At 36.6% G+C, this 24377-nt stretch overlaps 1 protein-coding gene across 3 annotated transcripts in view; it reads left to right on the top strand.

Moving 5' to 3' along the window:
• The window catches only part of LOC132200776 (teneurin-m), a 254189-nt gene that overhangs the window by 11264 nt on the left and 218548 nt on the right, over window positions 1–24377 (top strand). For all 3 annotated transcript variants that reach the window (XM_059626482.1, XM_059626481.1, XM_059626484.1), the window contains exons 3-4: window positions 2450–2485; window positions 22081–22147. In XM_059626482.1, coding sequence (XP_059482465.1) covers window positions 22106–22147 — 42 coding nt within the window. In that variant the 5' untranslated portion in view covers window positions 2450–2485; window positions 22081–22105. The remainder of the gene's footprint in view (window positions 1–2449; window positions 2486–22080; window positions 22148–24377) is intronic.

Genomic DNA, 24377 nt, shown 5'->3' with positions numbered 1-24377 from the left:
TTATTGGCAGCCGACTTTATTACCCAGCCGGCAGCACTCGAGAGAGAGCGCGCGCGATATTACAACTCTCTCGGCTGCGGAAGACGCGCGCGTATGAACCTCCACTATATGTACATATAACGTATTTTTGCTTTCGGGGCTGATGACTGACTCACCAAAACCAAAAGTTATGAGGCGACACACATCCACCCGGTCCTCTCACGCGAGTGTTTTAATATTGATTGGGTGGGACGCCTCTTTTGCCCCCGGCCAACGCTAATTTAGCAAACCCATCTCCGCCACTGCTACTACTTCTACATACCGTGTTTGTACTATGGATGTGTGAGGCCGTGAAAAATAACACGCCGAGTTTTCATTGCCCGAGGAGCAGTTTCTGTTCTGCGGCTCTGATTGCAAATTAGCTTTTTTGCGGCTGATGCACAAATTGAATATGCAAAGCTATTTTTTCGTGCGAGCTTTTTTTTTGTCGCTCGCAGAGATCATCGGCTTTTTTATTTCTATCTCGCCACCACCGCAATTTCATTTCGTTCTGCTCACATTTGGTGGAAAATATTCAAAATTAATTTTACAAACAAATTATAATTTTTTAACTCAATATTAACATTAGTATTAGTTTTCAGCACTTAATAATTACTATTAATATTATTTTCTAATTTCATAATTAATTTTAGATATTTGCGTCACAACAGATTACAGAATTCCTTCAAACATTGATGCATTTTTTTTAAATTTTAATCACATTTAGTGATGGATTGTGTCATTTAATTATGCCTGCAGTTTTTGGCAAAAAAATAATTGTTACACATAAGAATTCCTAATTTGAATTTTACACCAACCGCACGTTGGGTTTGAATTATTTATCTTTCAATATATTATACTTGTATCAAATTTACTCAAACATATAAATTTATAAACCATTTTAAAATATGTATTTTAGTTGATTACGTAGGCCAGTATTTAACATTTAATTAAAACACGTAAAAAACTTTAAAACTTAAAACATATAAATGTATCACAATTTAAAAAAATTAAATTAAATTTTGTATATTGGAGTTAAAAAATGTTTTAAATAAAATTTAAAAATTAATTTTAAATATATATAAAGCATAAGAACTTGACATATCTCTCTGCTGGCGAAAAATTTGCACGGCCGATGACGTATGCAAACCATCCGTTTGCTATTTGCCAGGGGTTTCGAGGGCGGCTTTTGCCTGGGAAATGTGTACTTTGCTAATAGCTTTGACGTTGATCCAAAATTCAACACAGCAGGCCAAATTGTTTGTGTAACTTTAGTTGGCAGAGACGCATTTGCGTGCGTGATTCGACGGCGCAGAATAAAACGTACGCCGAGAGTGTGAGAGGCGACAAAGTAGAGAGTTGTGTCACCGCCGACTCATTTCAATTTTGAAGCACCTCGGATTAAAACACACGCCGCTGAAACCGAACGGCACATAATGGCTTTCAATGAAAGAGCGAACGCCAGCCAGCTCTCCTCACCCTTTCCCCAAACTCTCGCGCTCGATGTGTGGCACAGAAATATTAAATTCACCCGAGCAGCTGGCTTATCGCCAAATTGACATTATTTTTAATGACCCTGTAAATTCATTCGAACAGCCGCATTAGAAAGAAAAGCAGGCCGTTTTGGCCGATAAAAAGTTTTGGTTTCCATGTGGCGCTTGGATGGAGATACGAGATCATTCCCGCTGAAATTGTACACTTTCTCCGCGCGTCTAGACCGCATCTCCTTTCTAATTCGCCCCAATCGGGCCCAAAACTGCGCCAATAATGCTGGGTGAATGGCCCTATTTCGCAATTCAGCCAGATGAGACGGAAAATAAAAGAATCACTTGAGTCGGCTGCAGGAATTTCTGGGAAAGTTTTCTTCGGGTATTTTTCAAAGATATTGGAGAAATAAAGCTGGGAATTATGTAAATTAAATATAGAGACTATTTCTTCAAAATATGCAAATCAGGCATTTTTTTAACGTAAAGCATTACAAAAAGTGGGAAACAAAATAATATTTGAACATTCGCTGCACTCTCATTGCATCAGATTGCTTTTCCTGTGATTTGATAAATAACAAATTCAAATTTATGTTCACTGTCAAAATTTCAGATAAATAATGAAATCAGAATAATAATAATATAATAATAATAAAATGGGATTTGCTGGAAAAAATTTTTATTTATGATTTCTAATATCATTTCCATTTTCATGTGGTAATACCCTCTTAATATTAATAGGTAAGACATATAGATCAGATTCATTCAAAACAAAATAATTATTGTATAATATATCGCATGTAGATTATTAATATTATTATACAATTTAATCTTAAAGTGACAAATATTGACCATAGAAAAGTCAAAAGATTAAAAAGAAATTAAAATTTTTATATACTTTAGCATAAAATGAAAAATTTCTATTTACTAAAAATATCATATTTCAGGGGCAAGCGCAGGAGGTTGCTGGTCTGTTCGAGCATGTAAGTACAATCTTTTGATTCTTCTCCAACTCAATCGGATCCTGTGGAAAGAAGAGGTTTTATGGTCTGAATAATTAACGCCGTGTGTACCCTCTTAATGCCTGAACAATAACAGTTTGCAAAGATTCTCAGCGTGCTTTGCTTCCAACTACGTGTGCACTAATCGCCGATTTTCACAGCGGGGCAATGGCAGTTGTTACCAACTCGAACGTTACTTGGCGAACTCAAAACCTCTTATCACAAGTTTGATCTCTCTAAAAAGCGTGCGATCTCTCTCTGGCGCAAAAAGCCTCGGGGCGAGATTTTCTCTCGGCGCACTAACTATGATGGAATTATTCTAGCATACATGATGTATTTGCTCTCGAGCGGAGTTTCCGATGCACTTCTCGTGCTGCGCCGCAGAGCTGCGGCCCCCTGCTCTTGACTGATGTTTGGTTCTCACACCAACTCTATGAGCGCCAACCCCTTTTAAACCCCGTTCTGAAAGGACGGACGGCAGATTTAAAACGCATCAACCGAGGCGATCATGCATGCACCTAATTGCAATATCAATATACCGGACATTAGTGGAGAGGCGTACAGGATAAATTTTATTAAAAGTTAAATCCTGGCTCAGTAGTTTGCTATGCTATGGCCTATGGCAGTGATATCAATATAGAAAATTTACAAGGGTTAAAGAGTAGGGATTAAAATGTATAAAGGAAGGGGGATCTGAAAGAGTATGGCCTATGATTTAGAATTCATGAAACAAGAAATTTTTAGTTGGCTCTGATGCTTATGACAGTAAAATATCAATTCCAGTTGGAATTTTTATTTATAATTTGTAAATTTCCTTATCTGCTGCCTTGAATTTTACCTAGGTAAAAAAATACAATATATGATATTTATTATATCTCGTACAAACAAATTACTTTTGTTTCATTCAACTATTGTAATTTGTGATAAAAAATTACAAAAAAAAAATGGTTTTTATTTATATGAATTAAAATCTTGAATTGAACGCTGCTCGCTTTTTGAGGAAATTAAGATTGCATTGAATGAAACGTATAAATTTATTAATTTTACTATAAAATTTCTGATATATTGTCCAGTTTGATCTGTATGATTATAATAAGGGAGATTTTTTTACTCGATATGAAATAAATTTTTTTTATCTTTTTGGACTGAAACACTTAGTAATTGTGTCTCTCCTCGCCATAGGTCTCCAAAGAACTGGAATTGATATAACCAAATCGAAATGCTCAGCGGGTCTCTGGGAAAAATGACGCGCTTCCACCTCATTGTTTTTCGAATCGGCGCAAACGCCCGTCGCCGGCAATAAATTCGTTTCTCCAGAGCGATCACTCGCTCCAAATCCGCTCTGCTGCAAAAACAAACCTTTTTAACGCTATTAAGGCTTTTCATTCGCGGTCCGTTGCATTTTCCCTCTCGCGCGCGGTCCTTAGCTTGTTAGATTATCGGGGAGGGAAGCTGCGCGCCCGCCGCTCTCTCGCTCGCTGAACTAACACTCGATGGGTTTCGCTAATTCCAAAGGCGAGTTATTATCCCCGAAATGCCCTCGCTCTCGCTTTCCCCTTGGACGATCCGCATGTATGGCGGATGAAAGTAGATTTTCACAGACACTTACGGATTTGGAAAATGACAAGGGCTGTGATGTTATTTCTAAATTTAAAGTGCAGACACATCTAGAAAATTATTATCAAAAGTAAATAGAAGATTTTTAAAAACTTGAATCATATTAAATTTGAGATTTTGTTGTTTAATTTTTTTTTTTTAAAGAAAATGCTGGAAGAAGGAAATAACCAAATACATTACTTGTTTTTTGCATGTTGTTTATTATGGATATGTTGTTTTATATGAAGTACTATTCAATCATACTGTATATCATGTCATAGGAGAGAAAAAATATTAAAAATACAAGAAATTTTTTTATCACTTTCAAAAAGTTAAATCAAACGGAAATCTTTTTCAAATAATTATAAATTGCCCATGATTGCGTAGACTTGCTGTTCCTTTGTCTTTCTGTGACAATTATTATATAAAAGTGCAATCATGGAGCATTACCCGCAAAGGACAACGTCAATTAGAATCTACACGGCCCTGCAATCAGCAAGCTGGCGGAACGTCAATTTTCGTTCTTTTGTGTGACAGTCTCGACACTGCGACAACTTTTGCCGCGAAACAGCGTCGCTAAGTGGCGACCGGACAGTCGATGTGTAGCTGGCTTGTGTGCAGTTATAATTGTGTCGACACGCAGATTAAATATTAATTGACAGGCTTTTATCTGACACGTGAAAAGAGAGGTGGTGGAAACAACCCAGTTTTATAAAGTGCAAACAGGGCAACGCGCTCTTAGGACTGACAATGAGCGCAGCGAGTTTAATTAATACAGAAAAAAAATGATTATAACATTTTTGCTGCAATTAAAAGTTCCTGGAATCCACATAAACACTCTTGGGTAACGCAATTGCTGAACGATCTTTTCATAATGAGAATTCCTTTTAACCAGGATTAAATGAAATTTTAACAAATTAAATTTTTTGTGTGATTCCTTTATGTGTTCAATTAAAGAAACTTAGTATGTAAAAATAAAAATTGTTAAGACATTAAAATATTAAAATGTATCTGAAATAATATTGCTTGCAACAAACACACAAAAAGGTACAAAGCCATTGTCATTTCGCAGTCACAAAGACGTGCATATCGCTGCATTATTAAGCTGGAATTGCGGAGTGGCGTATTTTTCTGCCTGCACCACCCACGGCGTGCAGCTGACGCGAGAGAGGGAACAGAGGGAGTCGATAATCTGAAAGATAAAGCGCACTGCTGGCCCAGATTTGAGTTTATCCGTATGCATGTATATCTGCCGCGCGGTATGCATAATCATCAGGCGCTCGTGTGCAAAATGCACCTCCGTATTACTCTGAAAGCTGCTGGCTCGATGTGAAATAATTCCTATTCAGCATAAAATGTGTAATGCAGCCGGGATGAAAGTATATGCGCGGAAATTGCGCTCTCGTGGCGAAGGCAAGACACATAAAGAGTCGATATGAAGTCGCATCTCATCTGCGCGCCGAGTGCATATTTAAAGCAGCCAATATTGGAAAAAATGTGCCTCGGCGACGACAAACCCTCCCACCAGCCGACGTCCCTCCCATTCTTCTTTTAATATTAAATGTGCGATTTTTTTATTCTTTCAAATTACACTCCAGCAGCACTGGTTTATCCCAGACTATTCAAGCAGCAGCCGCCTGTTCCTAATAGATAAAACTTGAAAAAGTACTTCAATAGAGATAAAATAAAGTTAAAATTTTTCCCTTCTACTTCTTAACAATCATACGACGGAAAAATTGTTTAATCTTTTAGCAGAATTCAATATTCTGGAACATTTATTTAGTTATATCTACAAACAATTGTAGTTTAGGGAGAGGAAACCTATTTAAAATCGACTAAATCTGACTATTTCTTGAAGCGACTTAGAATTAAAATGACTGACTACTTTTTGAAGTTAAAAGTGTGTTTTTCCAGACTTTCAAACAAGTCGAAAAATATTTTGAAATAATGTAAATATATAAAAGCATACTTATTTAAAACGTTTATTTTATAAAGAATTTATATTAAGCAAGTGAAAGTTAAATAAATTAATTTTTCATCTTTTCTTTATTGAAAAATAGGATTAGAATATCGATCGGCTCGAATAAAATTCAGACTACAATATTTTACTGTTTTGGTATTTTGAAGCTTCATTACATATTACGTGAAACTTTTAATTAAAAAAATTGCTTGAGATAAATTATGCAGATAATTTGTTGCAAAAATCTAGCTGTCGATGGCGTTATTTGTACATAGCATAATATTCAATGCAGTAAATTCTCCCAAGTGAGTACTTTCTTTTCTACGCTTGCCTCTGCGGGCGTCGCTTATTTATTTTTATAAAATAACACACGCAGCAGCACAGGGAGAGTAGCAAGCAAAAAATCGAGATGAACCGGCAGGCTGGAGAATAAAAAAGATGGATTTTGTTGCCGCGCCTAGCAGGAACCGCAATTTCGGCAGTGCTGTGGTTGCTTCAGCAGCAAAACTGCTGCTCTCCGTCTGCTCTTCTTATTCGTCTTCGTTTTCCTCCGCCACCGTGCTGCATGTCATGTCAGCGTTTCTTTGTATGTATCGAGAGTTTTTCCTCATTTTTTTTATCTCCAACGAGTGTCGCCCGGCCCAAAACCCGTCAACTATTGAAAAAAAGAGGAGCAAAACGTATTCTCGCACACAATATCGGGAGGGGAATATAAAAATCCAATCCTCCGCGTGCTCCTCTCCATCATGCACTAGTGCGAAATGCGGCGCAGACGAATAAGCCACCCAATGACTGACTGGCGCGACCCTGGTTTAAATTCGCGGAGATTACTTTTCCAGGTTGACTCACAATTTTTCTTATTTTACGCAACTTTCTCCATAACACTAAAAATAATGATGGAAAAGAAACTCAATAAATTTTTCACATGTGAATACAAATAATTATTCTCTTACGCCAAGCAAAAATTTCAATTTGGCGAGGACTGGCTGTGCTCGGAATTGATTGTGCATGTGTGCGCGCGCTTGTGTCGTTGTTAAAGTGTCGAGAGACCCGGCTCATTAATAATGGGGCAAGTGGCATGTACGAATTAAGCCTCCCTGGGAACGGATGGGGCGAATGAAATTTTAAAGTGGCGTCATGCAATGCAGGGGCACAGGAATTTAGAGTGGTTTAGTTTTCGAGGTGCCGTGCTCATCAGGTGACGTAGTTTCCCTGGTGAAAATTTTAAAACCGCGCCTCCGCTCTCGCAAGCACCGTGACAACGGCCGCTCTCTCGCACCCGAAGTCTCTTGAAAACTCATAAAATATTTAACACTCGAATGCTATCAGTGGCGGAGGCGGCGCGAAATTGATACCTTTTCCGATGCACAGTGAGAGAATACGTAAGAGCCTCTTTCGCCGGGCGTCAATTGGAAATGCTTTTAAAACGTCTCAATATTTCACACCAGAGCGACATCGTTGCCTGATCGAGTGATTGAAAGAAGTGCACTTTGCATTTGTTTGCATTATAGAAAATGTTGAAATTATTCCAGACGCGTTTTTTTTTAAGATTTATTCTGTTACCTAAGAATATAATTTTTTAATCAGCGCCTAATAATGTAATCAGAATTGACTGTTTGCAATAATTGATGATAAATGGAATATATTCAACACTTCAATTCTACTCCCATTAAGAGTAATTATTACATGGATTCTCATTGCATTCTGCATAATTGAAGTTTTTGACTAATAATTATTTGACCTGAAACTCAGGAAACATTGGCGATCATTAACAATTTTATTTCGTTAAAAATATCGAGGAGTGTGAGAACATTTATGGTTATGGTATTTTATTAAATATTATTTAAATCAATATTATTATTATTATCATCATTTATACAGTTAAAATTATTAGAAATCCCGTAATAACATTTTATGAATAAATATTTGTTATAATGTAAAATAGAAATTTAATCTAAAATATTGAAAATAATCCAAATTTTAGTATGAAGGTATATTGAAAGTTATTTTCTTTTTAAATTTTCAGCTTACATTTAAATTTATAAATCCATGTCATCGAAAATTGGAATTATATATTCCCAATCTAGTTAACTGGTTGGTCCGATTTTATCATTTTTTATTCTGCAAGAGCCAAACAGCTATATTAACAATTAAATGAGGAATATTTGAATTTGGGTAAAATTTTAATAAACATTTTATCTTATAATTTGCTATTACATACACAATCCTTTTTAATCTTCACATCAAAATATTGAACGCATTTAATGATCAGGAAATTATTAAACTTCATTTTATTTCAATTGCTGTAATTCTTATATTACATAAATCCGCATAACTCTATACAACACCACGAGAATATTTTGCACTTTAGAAAAATCGTGGAAAAGAGCAACAACTTTTCCCGAGCCATATCTAAACACATCTAGCCACACCTATGCAAAACACAAAAGCCACTTGACATGTGACGTGTCGCACATACATTCGCCAGGGACGACGGCATTGTGTGCCGCGTTTGATCGAGGCCGAATGTAATTAAGTCTTTGACCCGACGGTGTTTTGGCGTTGACACATGCGTCCTGTCAAAAGTTAGTTTTTGATTGAGAATCGTGGCAGAGCCGACGGCACGCATGCACACCTTTCGGCGGGGCGTCGTCGCCAAATAGTTGTTGGCCGCCTGCCAACCAAAAGGATATAACTTGCTTTGTTCGAAATAACGCGCGATGCATCGATACGCTCGACGCCTAGGGCGAAAATTTATTCAAAATCGCTCTCTGATAAAATTTCGCCGAGCGAGCAACAGCTTTTACTCCTTCTTCCTCCACTTTGCCGGAGTAACAAAGGAACCGGGCCAAATTATTTATTCCCTTTGAGACGCTGCTGGATGATGAAACAAAAAATAAAACGCGATCGTCGAGTGCTCTCTGCCCTGCTCTACACCTGCAGCTAATCAAATGTTGATGAGCCGACGCAGCGTTTGTTGCTGAGAGCCAGATAAAAAAAGTTCAACACTTTTCGTGGAAATTAACAAAACTTCAAATATCTCTTCTACTTGCGATTTTAAATACAATTTTTAATTGCTGCAAATTTTCGCGTATTACAACAATCATAGCAAATTTTTTTTTGTTACTGATTGTAAGTGCTAAAGCAGAGAGCTTAAACAAAAATCAAAATATGTTTCATTGTTGTGATGGACGGATTGTGATTGCTTTCACGCATATAATGTGAATTATTAATTGAAATTTTGGAGAGCATTTACTGTATTGAAATGCAAAATATGCTTCAATGTATTACAATTTTATGAACAAATAATTCTTGAGTGAAACAAGAATTATTTTAAAACAAGATTTTTCAGTTTATTAAATCATGAAATATTTAGCTTTTTTATTTTTGTTTGTTTTAAGGTCTCATTAATGACACGATCAAATCAAGTCTGTAAAAAAATATAATCCATTTCTTTCTTTTGGAAAACAATTTGGCGTGTTTAAAAAGAAAATTGTAAAAACTTCATTATTTGACTTTATCAAAGAGACTTACTTACATCTTGAATTGCTTTTATTTGTATTATTGTTGTTAATCAATTCAAAGCTTTATTATAATTCGAGATGATTGAATATTGCTCCAGAAATTGATTTCATAGAATAAGTAAATTTAATTATGGCGATATTCCTTAAAAAAATCCATTTCATCTTACAATTAGATATTTTTTTTTATCAACAATGTGTTCTATCATAATATTGTATTTAAATAATATATTTTGTAAATAATTTTTCAAAAATAAAATAAAATTATTTGTAAATACATTTTGAAATTATCGTGGCAGTTTAAACTTGTGCTTTTACATGTATTGTATTTATTTTACATAAGATTCTTTTTTGTGGTTTACTCTTCTTACGGGTCGATAATTATTTCCAGCTGAATAACATTTTGTTAGAAACAGGGCGAGTGAATCATCAAACACGCATTCAAAAGTGTTTTTCGGTTTGAGAGAAATGGTGGCGACAGTGACGCGGCTGGTCGTTCGTCATTAAGAAAGGGATTTATCAAAGCAGGGCAGTTTGTGTGGCCGGGCGTTGTGTTCACTCTTGAGTGATTGTCCGCCGGCCGTCTCTGGTAATATGACGACCTTTTGTTTCTGCCTCAGTGTCCACAATCATCAAATGAACACGCTGCTCACGCGTCCCTCGCTCTTTTTCTTCGTGCGCCGTCCTTCTTTTCACTTGGCAGGTAATTCTTTGACCTTCCCTCGTGCGGCCCCTTTTATTTTTCATTCCGAGGCTTGTTGTGGCCAATTTGGCCGGCTTTCTGGCTGGCCGCTATTTCGTCTTAATCAGCAGTGCTTCTGTCAAAATCTCCCAGTGGAATTCGTTATGAGGCCCGGCCGGCAATAAATGTGCTTACCTCATCAAGACCGGCCTCAAATTCTAGTCTCGGCAACAGAGAGTAATTTCAATTAAAGCAGGGAAAGGAAGCAAAAATAAACCAGCCATGCGTGCCGGCAAAATATTGACACAAAGATTTTTATGGCGATTGCCAAAGAATTGATAAAATAATGTTTGTCTTGGCGTTCTTCAACGTTCTCGGATCCTGTGCAAATATACGTCTGCGAGATGACATCAAACACGGCTATTTTGCATGCAGACCGTCCATCAGATGATGAACCACCCTATCTAGGAAGCGAGAAATGGGGGGACAGTGTCGCCCCAGGAGACGTTTTTATCTTTGCCGGCCACGTTTTGTTTTTTGTTGCTCCAGGAAACACGGCAAGGACGACGTGTGATTGCTGAGGGTTTCGGATTAGAAGTGCATGGGAAATAAAATGAGAATGAAATTCAAGGAATATAATATCATACATGTAAGTTTCTTTACTAACACTTGTTTTACACGATAAAAATTCCTGAATAAAATGATTAAAATATAAAAATTTTATATGCTAAATAAATAATTTTAATTTCCATTTTATTTAAGCAAGAGACTTAAAAGCAAATATTATATATAAATAATGAATATTTTTAATTAATCTTAAACAACTTTCACGGAAGTAAGCTGAAGTCCATGAAATAAAATAAGATCCACTTACCGCAGCTGCACTCTTAAGGACGGCGTGTTTTGTTGACTCTTGATCGCAAATGCACCCCCGTCGTTTGCCACGCTGAATCTCAAGTCAGTGTAATTGCGGCTGGAATTCGGAATCGCAAGATGATCTCGAACGCGAGGGTGGAGCCGAGATAGAAATGATTCAGCTCGCGATATATCACTTTGTCACGATGAAAAATATTCTCTTTTTCCATCGGGCTCTCTTCAGAAAGAAAAATAAACGCAAACGCATCCTAATGCGCTTTCGCCAGTGAGTAAACACAAAAGTTTAGCAAGAGCAAACTATCTCTTGCAGCGCGTTTGCTTCATTTTCCATTCACAGAGCGGCGCTAGACAAACATTCATTATGACGTTGCTGCTGATCAGAGCTGGGGAGATGCCACGGCCTGGTCGCGCTTCATCGCACAATTTCCATCCCAATTTTTCTTTCTCGCGTATGCATGGTTGATATTTGTCTTGCGCGTTGCTCATCGGAGAGTTTCAGAATCATGACTTTATGAAATAAGTTTCTATAGCTGAAAAAAAATAAAATATTTATTATTATTTTTAATTAAATGCTTTCTTGAACTATAAAAAAAACTCTAGTGGCAATCAGAGTGATGCATAAAGAAATCTCATTTTATTTTTTAACCTGCTTTAAGAAAATTTTTTCGCTTGACAAAATGGCTATATCAGAATTTTGAAAAAAGTGTCGTCTAACCGTCAAATTTGAAGTTGAAGCTCACGAGGTCACCGAAAGTGGCCATGGGAAGCCGAGATACATCCGTTTGAATTTATCAAAAAATCCAAATTTGAACGTCCCATAAAAACCTGCAAATTTAGATACATCGAGGTTAGCCTGATATATTTTTAGAAACCTCAAATCATGGATTTTCACCTTACGAATTATGGTTATGCTCAGTTGACTTCTGCTTTTGGAAACATAAAGAAATGAAATTATTTTAAATTTTTTTCATATCTATTATTTATTTTACTTACTTGTTTTTCCCCAGTTTTCATTCTTGGTTTTTTTTAAAGAAGGGTAGAAACTGCTGAGGGTCACGCGTTGGCAGTGGTCGGTATCGTCGCATCTAAAGAGCTAGGCCATACGCCCGACCTAGATGTCGGGCCGATTGCATACCTTCCCCCACGGCAGGAGCTCTCCGAAGAGCAGTGTGCGTTGTTTGAAATAATTTGGCATGCATACGGTGCGCATCGGCGGCGGTGCGTGCGGCCAATTCGCATGGGCGTCATTTGTATTGCAATATCTCGATCTGCGGCGGCTACGCTCTTTGACTAGCAAATACATTCCTGCGACTGCATAAGAAGAAAGAAAGGAAGACAACTGCGAGGTTCTTCCTTATTGGATATCGTCGGCGGAGGAAAAAGAAGAGAAGTCTTTATTGCTCTTCGGACCGCGTGTTTGATGACTAAAAAAAGAGGAGAAAAGTCAGCGAGGCAAAACTTTGGTCTCTCTTTGGCGCGTTCCTTTCTTCTTGCTCTTTGGCCGGGCCTTTTAAAAAGCCACTAACCTTTCTTTGATCCTTTTGTTCAATCAGATAGACTTATATTCGGCTGTTCCAGGGGCATATCCGGCAGCTCAATTTTCATTATCCATTTGCTCCCAAGATCCACTTTAGATGCAGAGAAATTTTTGGAAGTGATAAAAACTAGAGTTGAAAATATAAGCCAAATTTATCAGAATAATAATGGTTGAAACAGACTTCTGAATTAAATAGTTTACATTATTTCTCGATAAATAGGACTTTTTAAGCCAGATTCAAGTTTTGTATCACAATAAGCACAATTTTAAATCAACTGAAACTAATTAAATATAAACTGTAGAAAAGATTAGTCCTTTTTTGCTCGAGCTGAATTATTTCAATATATGTACGTTTAAACATGGTAAAAGGTTAATTCTGAATTTGTCATCAGGAAGTTCATGCTACAAAATAAACAAACGCCTTAATTAGAGGAGTTTGCAGGCCACTGGTACAAATACTCTAAAACGACGACGTCATTTGTCCAAACCAAATCTTTACCTTTCGTCCGCAAACACAAACACGACGGCCATGAATTTGCGTCGCTCTTTTGCATGCAAATAATTCTCTCTCTTTTCCTTTTCTTTGCCACACGATGTTTGTAATCAAAATTGTATGCAAATGACTTGGTGGTTGAGCAGGCACAGCGCTTTCATCCACTCACGCCCGCTCGCTTTTAAACTTCGTCTTTCGAAAACACTCACACGTCTAGTTCAACTTGGACCGCGCACACACCCTCGCAAACTTGCAGCTATCAATATTGCACGAAATTTTATCCCCGTCTCGCCACTCGAAAAGTTAAATTAAAACGGAACGCAGGTTCTCGCACCCCTTTCGAGGGAAAAGCAAACACCGGAGTCAGATGGGTCAATCAATTAGCGCGACTCGGGCGGAAATTGCGAAACTTGAGAGATATGAATCGGAATCGGCCGCTGACGAATTTTAAAAGACTTTCTCTGTGGGCGGTCGGGAAAACTTTTTCGATTTTCCACCCTCGCCTCTTTTTTGAACGAAACACGTACGTACGCACTGCATTGTACTCGTCGAGTGGATTCCTCGCGGGAAGAAAAGGCGATGGGAATGGAGACAAATGGCCTTGGAGGTCGGAAAAGGGCGGGGCCTGATGATAAAGAATGGACCTGAGGATGCACTCGCTGAGGTTTGCCTTTATGACGCGAGCGGCCGAGACACCTTTCCAAGATTTATCGCACTTTCTGCGTTATTATTTTTAAGGGCGACCCAACGCGCGCCAGACGCGACTTTTTCACCTCGCTAAATAAAAAGTAACAGCGCGCCAGTCTTTTACTTACACGCGCTGAAATTGAGTTTTTGCGCCAAGTGCTATAATTCAACGGCGTCACCTTTTTTTTCAATTTATGTATCACATTTTTCTCATAAATTTGTGTAATGAAAACAACAGAGAGTGAAAAAAATTCTGCGTGCGGAGTAAAAGTGCAAATCTAGTATGCTGAAATGAAACGAGCAGAGTAAGCGGCCGCTTTAGCTGCTGGGCCGACAATAAAAGTGGATGTCACGCACACTAACCCCCGGTTCGCTCAGCCTCCCGTCGTGTGGGTTTTCAATATTGCGCCTGCCAGATTTATATTCGCAGCGTAATGATGTGCGCTTAAAAGAGAGAAAAGGTGTTGGTTTTGGTGTTGGCAGGCGGATTGGAAACGCATCGATCACCATTACTCGAGCATCAGGTACTCCTCTGGCGGCAACCAGATTCAGTCACGCTCACATTGATCAAACCAAGCAAAGATGAGTAAGGTTTATTTTTGCATTTACTTTCTCTTTGTGATGATCAGTACAAAATTTTAAATGTTAATGATTTTCAACCATTAAATAATCTAAAAGAAATATAATTATTATGCTTTATAAATTTTGTAATTTATTAAACACATTTTAATACTTTTGAGCATTAAAATATTGATATTCAATTATTATTAATTGTTATTTGTATTTATCGGTTTGAGCATTTTAAAAACTTCATTACGTAGGAAATAGAAAAACTGTTGTCATAAAATTATTTTTTATTTATGTTGTAGTTGAACGTTTATAATGATATGCATGGTTTTAAAACCTATTTACAGGCAGATGCAAGTCATCAAAGAAGTGAAAAGTATCAATATAAATTACATATTACAGTGAGAATAAAACTAATAAGGCAGTGATGCATAGTTTCACTTACTCTAAATGATTAAAAATTAAATCACATTGACGAATTGGTTGGATGCAGAAAAAAATGGAACGGAGGTGCTGCTTAAATTGCATCGCTGCGGGCGCTTGCCGAATGTAAGATGATTATGATTATTGCTGTGCAACCGCAGGGGGTGCTCTTTTAGAGGCGGCAATAATCGTGCATCGCCTCCGCAATGTGGGCGCGAAAATGAATTATTGAATTATCTTGCACTCGCCATCGGAATATAATATAAAGCTTGTGTAGGTTTGTATTTTTATCATACACATATTATTAACTTCCAACAATAAGTACTTTTGTATAACAGAAAATATTAAATCCCCCTTCCCAATAAATTTCCCAATTTTAAGTTAAAATAACAATGTAAACAAAATTTTACATTTCTTTGCCTAAATATCTGAACCTGATAAGCAATACTGAACTTTCATAAAAAAAATTCTACTCCACCGTATAAATAATAATTTTTTTTTTTATATTGTGTATATTGGGAAATAACATTATTAATATTATTTGGAATTATTGGAATTAATGAGAAAAAACTAAAAATAAATGTATTTAATCCATAACATACGGTTGTTTGTATATCAGTTAAATTTAATTACTTCCTGTTTGATTATACTAAATTGGAATTTGACCATTTGAAACAGATTTTGAGTAAACGCGAAATTTACTTGTTGTTTGCACTGCAAAATAATTACTTCAGCTGAGAGCGTCCGCTGAATTTCGCCGTTCGAAAATTGCACTTTGGCCTAGCGAGCGAAACACGCATTTCAAGAGAGAAAATCATGTTGCGGGCGCCGCAGGGATGGACCGTAAAGTTTAAATGTCGGGGAGGCGCGGGCGAAAATTAATTTGGGCAGATTTGTCAGGCAGGGCTGCCGCGTTTGAAATTCAGATGGTCCGCGCGCATTAATATTTAAATTTGCTCGTTCCAAATTGGTGCATGTGTATGTGGTTGATGGTGCGACACGAATAAAATTTTACGGCGTCAAAAACTGGAGCGGCGTCGGCGGCAGCGCGAGTGAGAAATTCATTATGTGTGGCAGGTGTTGAGTTGAAATGTGGTCGTGCATTTATTTCGCGCACGCCCGGCTCGAGTAATGTGCTGAATAATGTTTTATTCACGCACTCGCCGCTTATCATAATGCACTCTCCAAACTCGGCCGCAGAAACACAATCACTAAGCTCGATTGCTCGCGAAATGGAACCGTCGATTTCAATAGTGAGGTCGCAGGCCTTTTAATCCAGCAACTTTTCAAACGGGTGATTAATTAATTCGTGTTCTATTGAAAGCAATATTTAGGTTGCCGATGGCGTGTAAATTAATTTTTTGCCCATTGACTGACGGATTCAGCTTTTAATAATTCATTAAAATGGTTATTCGGGATATTCTATGATGTATTGAGGCAAAAAGCGAATTTAACACAATTTCTGAATTATTGATTTTGGCTCTTATAAATATTTTAGCTCTGTTAGGTTGTTAAGCCAGAAATACAAACATGAATACCAAAATCACAAATATTAATCTGTTAATGATGATTTGTAAGTGTAATAATATTATTTATTATATAATAAAATCAACCAAAAATTTTTTACTTAAAACGCATGAAATGAAATATTAAAAAATTTGTTAAGCGCAAATGTGTGAAGCATAATAAAAATACATACCCGTAATTGTTAAAAGTAATTTTAAAAATGAATTTTATAATTTGATATAATTTTAAAGTTAATTTTTATGGAGAAATAATCAAATATGTTTAATTATCGTCTATCTACAAGCAAGAGAATTTTAGAAAATGCAAAACCTTCTGTCTGTATCTTATTGTGAGCACAAAAATATATTTTTATTTTATGATAAGGAGTCGAGGAACCATCAATCTTTCTATCCATTTCTTTCTCATTCTTCGTTTTCTGCTCGCGGAATAAAAATAATGGAAGAAGCGATTGAGTCAAGCAGCAATCAGAGTTATTGTTGTTGACTCGCCCCCATGCCTCCTTCCCACCAACCCGCCACCCCCTAATCATCATAGGCACACACGCATTTGTCAGCGGCATTGTCTTGGGAAGAGGCTGCAGACAATCTCTCTTTCTCTCGTGTTGACTCAACGCCACTCTCAATAATAGCGGTAATAATAATCATTGTAAGGCGCGCTCATGCCGCATTTATATTCCGCAATACCCTTGTGCAAATACTGCCAGGCTAATGCAAAGTAAACAACATCTGTGAATTAGGGTATGGTCCGTGTTGCTCTGCTCGGTCTTCTAAATAATCGGCAGAGTGAATTAAAAAATAAATGTAAGACCTTATTTGAGTTCATCTCTGCAACAAATATTCTTCTTTATGAAAAAATAGCACAAAAAATTTATAATTGAAGAATAAATTGCTCAAAAATATGTATTTATTTATTTATTTTACATTTCATTTCACTTAATAAAACAAAGTTTTATATCTAGCAAGATTGATCAGGCGCAGAAATATAAAATAGGGGACATTAATATTTGAGCGAGTAATGGGCCAGTTGCCATAAACGAAATAAATTGACTGCAGAGCTTGAGCGCGTTTGCATTATTATGCGTATGACCGAAATTTGATGTTGCTATTTTACGAGGGGGCCGGCGCATGAATAAAACGACTGGAAAATGATCCGCCGGCCAGCACATCATATTATATAAAATGCGGCATTTTGAGGCCCGCAATAAAAAGACCAGCAAAATCAGTCTCGGCACTATTAAAAGGTCGACGTTTTATTTTGCATGGCTGCTGACGAGAGCGCGTGTATCTCCTTTATAGTGCCCGTCGTAAATAGCCGAATATCTATTTCATTTTATGGTATAAAGCCTGTAGATCTAGCATGCATCTTAAAAGCTTTGCTGAGGTGCTGGCTGGGTTTTGAAATTGTTTTTGTTCCATCAGTTTCTATAAACTTTTTTAACTGATTGAAAAGTAAAGGCAAAATTTTTATTTTTCTGCAAATTTTGTAATAAAAGGTTCAATAAAAATTTAAAATATTTATTTTTTAGGCTAATTTTTTCTTGGCCTGTTTTTTCTTTTTATATAAAATTTATAAAAATTTTCAATGAAACTATAATTTATTGCAGATTAATTTGTGTAAAAAAAAAACCAGTAGTTTGCAACGGCCGCAAATGAAGTGTGCTGGAGGTGAAAAAGCTGCCGATGAAGCGTGCTGAAGCAGACCAAGCTGTGCGAGCGTCTGTTGAATAATTAAGTCGATTTATTAAATAAAACGAGCCGCACGTGAATTATCGCACATGCATACACGCGCGCACCAACAGGAGGCAAAAGTTGGCCTGTGGAGCGTTCGGGATCAGAGTTTGCTAACTCGGATTAAGGTGAATAAATGCAGCACGCCTGATTAGCAATTGTTGCTCGGCTCGTTAGCTGTCTTACCCTTATTTATCGAGAAACACGCCGCCTGCGAAAATTGTTATTAATGGCGGCCATTCGCTGCTTTTTCTCGCAGGCTGTGCAACTTTTGTTTCTAACGAGGCATAAATTCAGCAACAGCCAACTTGGTAACGCCGAGTGTATTAATTGCTCACTATTATTCCGCAATGCCTGCCGGCTTCCCAATAATAATGCACCTAGACTTGGTATAAAATTCTCAAAATTTTTTATTTATTTTAAATTTACGTTAAGCCGACTTAAAATTCAAATCACAAATCAACCCTCAATCGTGAAATTGACAAAACCACAAAATTTTAAACTTTTGATAAAAGTGAGCGATAAAATTTGTTTTCCGATTGGGTGTGGAAAACTTTCATCAAAGAGGTGGGATCAAATCGTTGCCATTGGTTGCCATATAAATTCACTTCACTGATAATCAGCCCTTGATCTAAAAATTCAGACCGTACTTTTTTATGCTTTCGTGTGTTTGTATGAATTTCTGAACAAATTCATTTTTGTACAATATTTGCCTCAAAGAAAAATGAGAAATGAATGGCTTGGAACATGAGTTTGTTTGCCGTTACAACAACGAACGATTCAAAGAACACGCTATCAAGTCTTATAATATACAATGTTGAGATTGATGTTTAAATTGGATGCGCGCCTCTCAAGATTGCCAAGAGCCCACTTGACACACTTTTGAAGCTCACATTTCCGCAACATCGAGGCGTGTGTGTTGATCATTAAATGCACGCCGACATCTCAAGGATGATTTCGTGAAGGTGGTTGATCGGAGAAGAATCCTTGGGGATATTTTAATGAATTCACAATCGTGTCAAGTGAGAATTTGCTACTGGAAAAATATATATCAACTCATCGGCCAATGCGATAGAAAAATGTGATGCAGAAGGAACTCTATTAGCAGTTTGAACCAATGTGCCGGTTGATCTGCTTCTTCCAGAAAAGCTGCTCTATCTGCCGCCTTCCCTCTCACGCGGCATAAACATAATGCACGCTTCGACTGCACATCAAAGTGCAATGGCCCGAAAAATAATCGCAGCGCCGAGTGCCAATTTCGAAAAGTGAAAACTGCAGGAACTGCTTCTTGCTGCTACTCAAAGTGGAGGTGATGATAAAAATGCAGAGGAAATCGAAGGCTGCCGAGGCGTTTGTAAAAATCTAGGTCAAGCGCATTTTGATACAACTCATGCGGAAAAAAATGAAATTTGCGGTGAGAAGCTTGGGTCAACAATAACACCCAGTGGAATCTTATTGTTATATCTCATGGTGGTTATTTTTTGGAGCTGCTTTCTTCATCTGATAAATAAATTTTTGGTATCAGAATAAAATAATAAAATTCAATTATTTTAATTTCAGATCTTCAATTGAAATACAAATTTGGGTTTTTTTTCGTTTTAAAGAAAATTCTAAATTGTGTCTGTCTGAACTGGTATAACTTTTAAGTGGGTGCTTGTTGACCTTCATTATTTTCATTTTTGGGAAGCATGTATTTTATCTAGTTATTATATATTTTTAATTAATAATATGTAATTAAAATACATTAATTAAAATTTTCAACAAATTTATCAAAATATTATTCTCAGCCTATTTGTTTCAATTATGTTTTAGTATATTCCGTTTACAATTGGCGACAGAGCCCACGTATGGATTCCTATCCAAATTTAGAAAAACAATTTTGATGAAAAACAGAACATTTATTTGTAAACAGTTCAACGTAAATTATAAAGGGTTCATCGCTTAAGTCATTAGTGCTGGAAACAATTAGGGTAATGATGGTCTGGAGCGAATGTACTTTTTTTGCAAACTACTGCACGTCGCAATTAGCGTCCAAACCGCATTAGTGCACAGCCAGTTGTGCCACATGAGCGGCTAACGAGTTGAAGCCATAATATTATAAATGTGAAATCTGAGATGAATTTGGTCAAACATTACATAATAAAATAATAACAACAGCAAGAGAGGTTTTTTATCGTTTTAATTGGAAATGCATTTATAGAAAATGCTGTAAAAAAGCTTAAATTAGAGGGGATAATGTTCAAAATATTTAAATAGTAAAATGTAATTATTATTTCCTCTTTCTGTTCACCAGAGATTTACAATTTAAAATAAAAAAAGGAATACAAATAGAATGAAATTGTATAATTTTTATCCATGTTTTGTGCATTTTAACAGAATCAGAACATTAATAATATTGTCGTATTCAGCCGTATTCAGAAATGAAACTTTTTTGCTTGTATGTGCATGGAAAATTATATTACATTCACTGCACGACGCTGCTTGACGATGACTACGGCGAGTTATTCAAAAAGCTTTTGCATCAAGAATTGAGTGAATAGCGTGCACAATGCTATTTTACTATTTTCGTATGCATCACAAACCATGTAGTTGTGGCAAATAGAAAGGGGGAATTTGTCCTTCCGTTCTATTTGCAACAAGATCGCGTGCATTTCAAACAGTTTCTTATTGAAATGAATCAGCATTCACTTGCTTCTCACGGGCAAGTTGAGTGTCGGACAAATTTTTCTTGATGTACGATATTGAAAAAAATATTAATATTATATTACTGATTTTTCACAGGGTAACATGCTAGACTTATTGACAATTCAATTAAGCACTATTATCTCTATGAAAGGTTTTCTGATTAATCAATTTTAAACATGAAAATAAAAAATAAAATGAGAGGACTTTACCATTATTAATTATTATTTTAGATATAGCACAACCGATGGAAACATGTAATGAGAGTTAATTAATTATAAGCAAGGCGAAATTTTTTGTAGTATATTCATTTTAATGTAATGATATCCGCATTCTTTGAACGGTGCTATTTTTATGTGGTATATTGTGTAGCAATGAATGGGGAATAAATAAAGAGGTAAATATTTATTTTGAACCTTGATTTCATAGCACTACTTTTTGAAAGAGTCCACAACATTTCTTTTCCTATTTTAATGTACTAATTTTTTATTTAGAATAGAGAATTAGACAATTAAAGAACAATAAAAAAAATTAAGATAATTGAAATAAAATAGTGAATATAGAGACTAATTTAGAGAAAAACTACCTCCAAAAGAATTGTAAGAATTCAAAATTTAAGGTTAAAAAGCTAATAAATATCACCTCTAGCCATTTACGTGATATGTATTTCCCTTTCATATTATTAGAGATGGAATTTTATTGCAAAAAATTTTTCCAAAAGGTCAAGAGGTTAGTTCTTTGCCACACCACAAATGCCAGCTGGACAAACAAACGCCCACTAGCAGCAGCCCGAGCAGCCCAAACACACATGCAAATAGATTCGTACAAATTCAGTGACGCGTTCAAACACACCGGAGACCAGGACGTATATCTGCCGGATTTACGCCAGGCACAAATACACACCTGGAACAGTGTTTGACGCTCGCTCATTGGCAAGCTGCTCATTTGACATAAATTTAACGCATGGCCTCGCATATCAAACAATGGATTCAGATTTTAATGTGGAGCGCAAACTATGTAAATGCAAAAAGTTTGCATCGGCAGGCAGTGTGCGCCTGAACGCTGCGACGAGTGTGTTGATATTTAACATTCGAGTTGACAGGTTTACCTTGCGCCTGTTTAAATAGCAGATTAAATATACGCGCGCCTAGCGAGGGCTGCCAGGTGCCCGACCGGCGCTAACGCAGTTAAATCTGTCACTCGCACTTGAGGGGGAATTTTTCGCACACCGGGGTGCGAGAGCAGCGCAACCGAGCCTTTTTAACGAGACCAAATCTGATTAGGACTTTGGTGTTGCAGATTCGGCACGGCCAAATGAGCTGTCATGGAGCACAGCAGGAGTGGCAGGGACGCCGGACATCATAAGGTAGGAACAATTTTCGGCTATTCAAAACTTCGAAATTCAAAGTAAAAATTCACTTGATAAAAGTAAACCTGATCTATGCTGTACCGCACGCCATAAATGCCAGGCAGGTTGCCTACTTATTATTAACAAGTTAAGCGATTTCGTAAAAAAAAAAATACAATTTTATAATAAGGGTATTTACTGATCTTTAATTCGGTACATACAATCAAGGAAAAATATCTTTTTCAATAACGTTTTTTTTTACTTTTGGTGAGTTTAAAATAATTAAATTCAATGAAAATTGATTTTTTTTTGTACTTGATAAAAATATTTCCATATTTACTTAAACGCTCAAAATTATTACGGTTTGTTTTTTTAACTTTTTTACAGACTGTAATAGTGCTGCGATTTTTTATTTAAGAGAAAAAATTATTCTAAATTGTTGCCCTTAATTGAAAAACTTTTAAGGCGATTTAACCAACTTTTTGTCTTCATCGGCTTAAGTTTGGGTTTTTCAAAGACTTTCTTTGACAACCACAGATTCAGGCGTGAAATTCAAATTTTCAAAGGCCGAGGTCTCCAGATGCGGTGACAATCAAGCGGACATTTGAATGGGGGGCGCGAGCAGTGTTGGTCCAAGAAACGCGAGAGCAGAAAAGCGCCGCCGTGTTTCTCATTACTCTAATCCTCTCGCGCGCGGGCGCGTAATTAAAGAAAGTTGCGCTCAAGAATTCTGCTGCTTGCGTGCCCTGAAAACACGCTCGGCTGCGTTTTAAAGGCTGCTTTTGTCTCGCCGATCTCTTTTGTTCTCCATAGGTGTGGGACACAAAGTGAAATCTGATATCGTTTAATCAGCGCACGACGAACTAAAACTCTCTCCATTCAATTTGCGCCACCCGAGAAATTTACACTTGAATGGTGCGCCGCCTCCAGAGAGAGAAAGGACGGCTGGCGAGAAAGCGAGATTTTTCAGCAGTAATCCCGAAAAAGAAAGGAAGAGCTCGCGAGCGAGAGAGAGAATGAAACGAAGAATTTGCAGAAAAGCTCCTGTCTTTTTTAATTAGTGCTAATCCGATTATCTGGCAAATTGAAAGAAAATTAAGTCTGCGCAGAATCAATATTGCTTTGAACAACGACGGAGACGCGCGCGCTTTGAGCTCAAAAGACGCCGCGGATTCCAATTATAATACTTGGGGCGCAGTTCAAGTGTAAATAAATCGTAAGCTGCCGCCGATTTAACCAAATTGGAATTTGATGAACTCATTTGCCAAATTGATCGCCCAAATTTAATATCTCGCTCTTTCTCGAAGATCCTCCTTCGAGGTAAAATTCGTGTCAACCAATGAGTTTGCGGTTAAATATTTGCTCAGATTTGTGTTTTGGGAATTATTGCTGCGCCTTACCTTCAACTTTGCTCACCCGAATGAGTTTTTTACTCGAATGTACGCAAATAATTTTCCTTTCAAGATGGAAATTAACGAGAAACCTTGAGATGGAACCAAAGACGAGGAAAGTGGTTTTGATTAAAATTCAAGATTCAGCGAGTTGGAAATTGTGAATTAATCAAGTATTTATTAAAATTTACTGCAATAATTATAATTTTTTAAGCACTTTTATTGCAATCATTTTATCCTTTCTCAGGCAAATATAAGTTTTTCCATCACACATTTATTTAAAATAATATAAAATTATTATTTGTGAACCGAATATTTTTCTGATTCTAAACAAAAATGACTATATTTTGATGATTATTTTAAATAAAATAATTTTTTAAATACATTTAATTTAATGATTCCTTCTATTGAAATAGTTAAATCAAGTCTTCACAGCAACAGGAGCCATCTTCAGCAATTGGAATTTTTATAATTGGAATTTTTAACTATGAATAAATCTGGGAGGTGGCTGAGTTTTATAGTTCCAACTAAATTCCAAACTCCATGCTAAAAAATCGCTGGAAAATACAAATTTATATCATCAATATTTTTCTTTTTTAACGGGACGATTCACTCATATTTTGCATTAAAGATCACAAACTTCTTGAGAGACTCTTAATTTGACGTTTTAAAAGTTTGCATCTAAAATGACTGATCTGGGATAAAAATTAGGCATCGTGGAAAGTTTTAAAGTGCATTATAAGTGCTCGCAAGTGATCAAGATTAAGCATCGTCACCGCCCTCGTAAAAGTTTTCTGTGTCGTAAAATTCCAGTATCAGCGAAATTATCCGCAATTTTCCTCAGTCAAGAGCGAATA

This window comes from Neocloeon triangulifer, unplaced genomic scaffold (assembly GCF_031216515.1).
Source record: "Neocloeon triangulifer isolate White Clay Creek 2 clone unplaced genomic scaffold, ASM3121651v1 ptg000014l, whole genome shotgun sequence".
In the NCBI taxonomy this organism is placed as follows: Eukaryota; Metazoa; Arthropoda; class Insecta; order Ephemeroptera; family Baetidae; genus Neocloeon; species Neocloeon triangulifer.
Note: the sequence above shows the minus strand (reverse complement) of the source record. Positions and strands in the feature narration are given on the sequence as shown.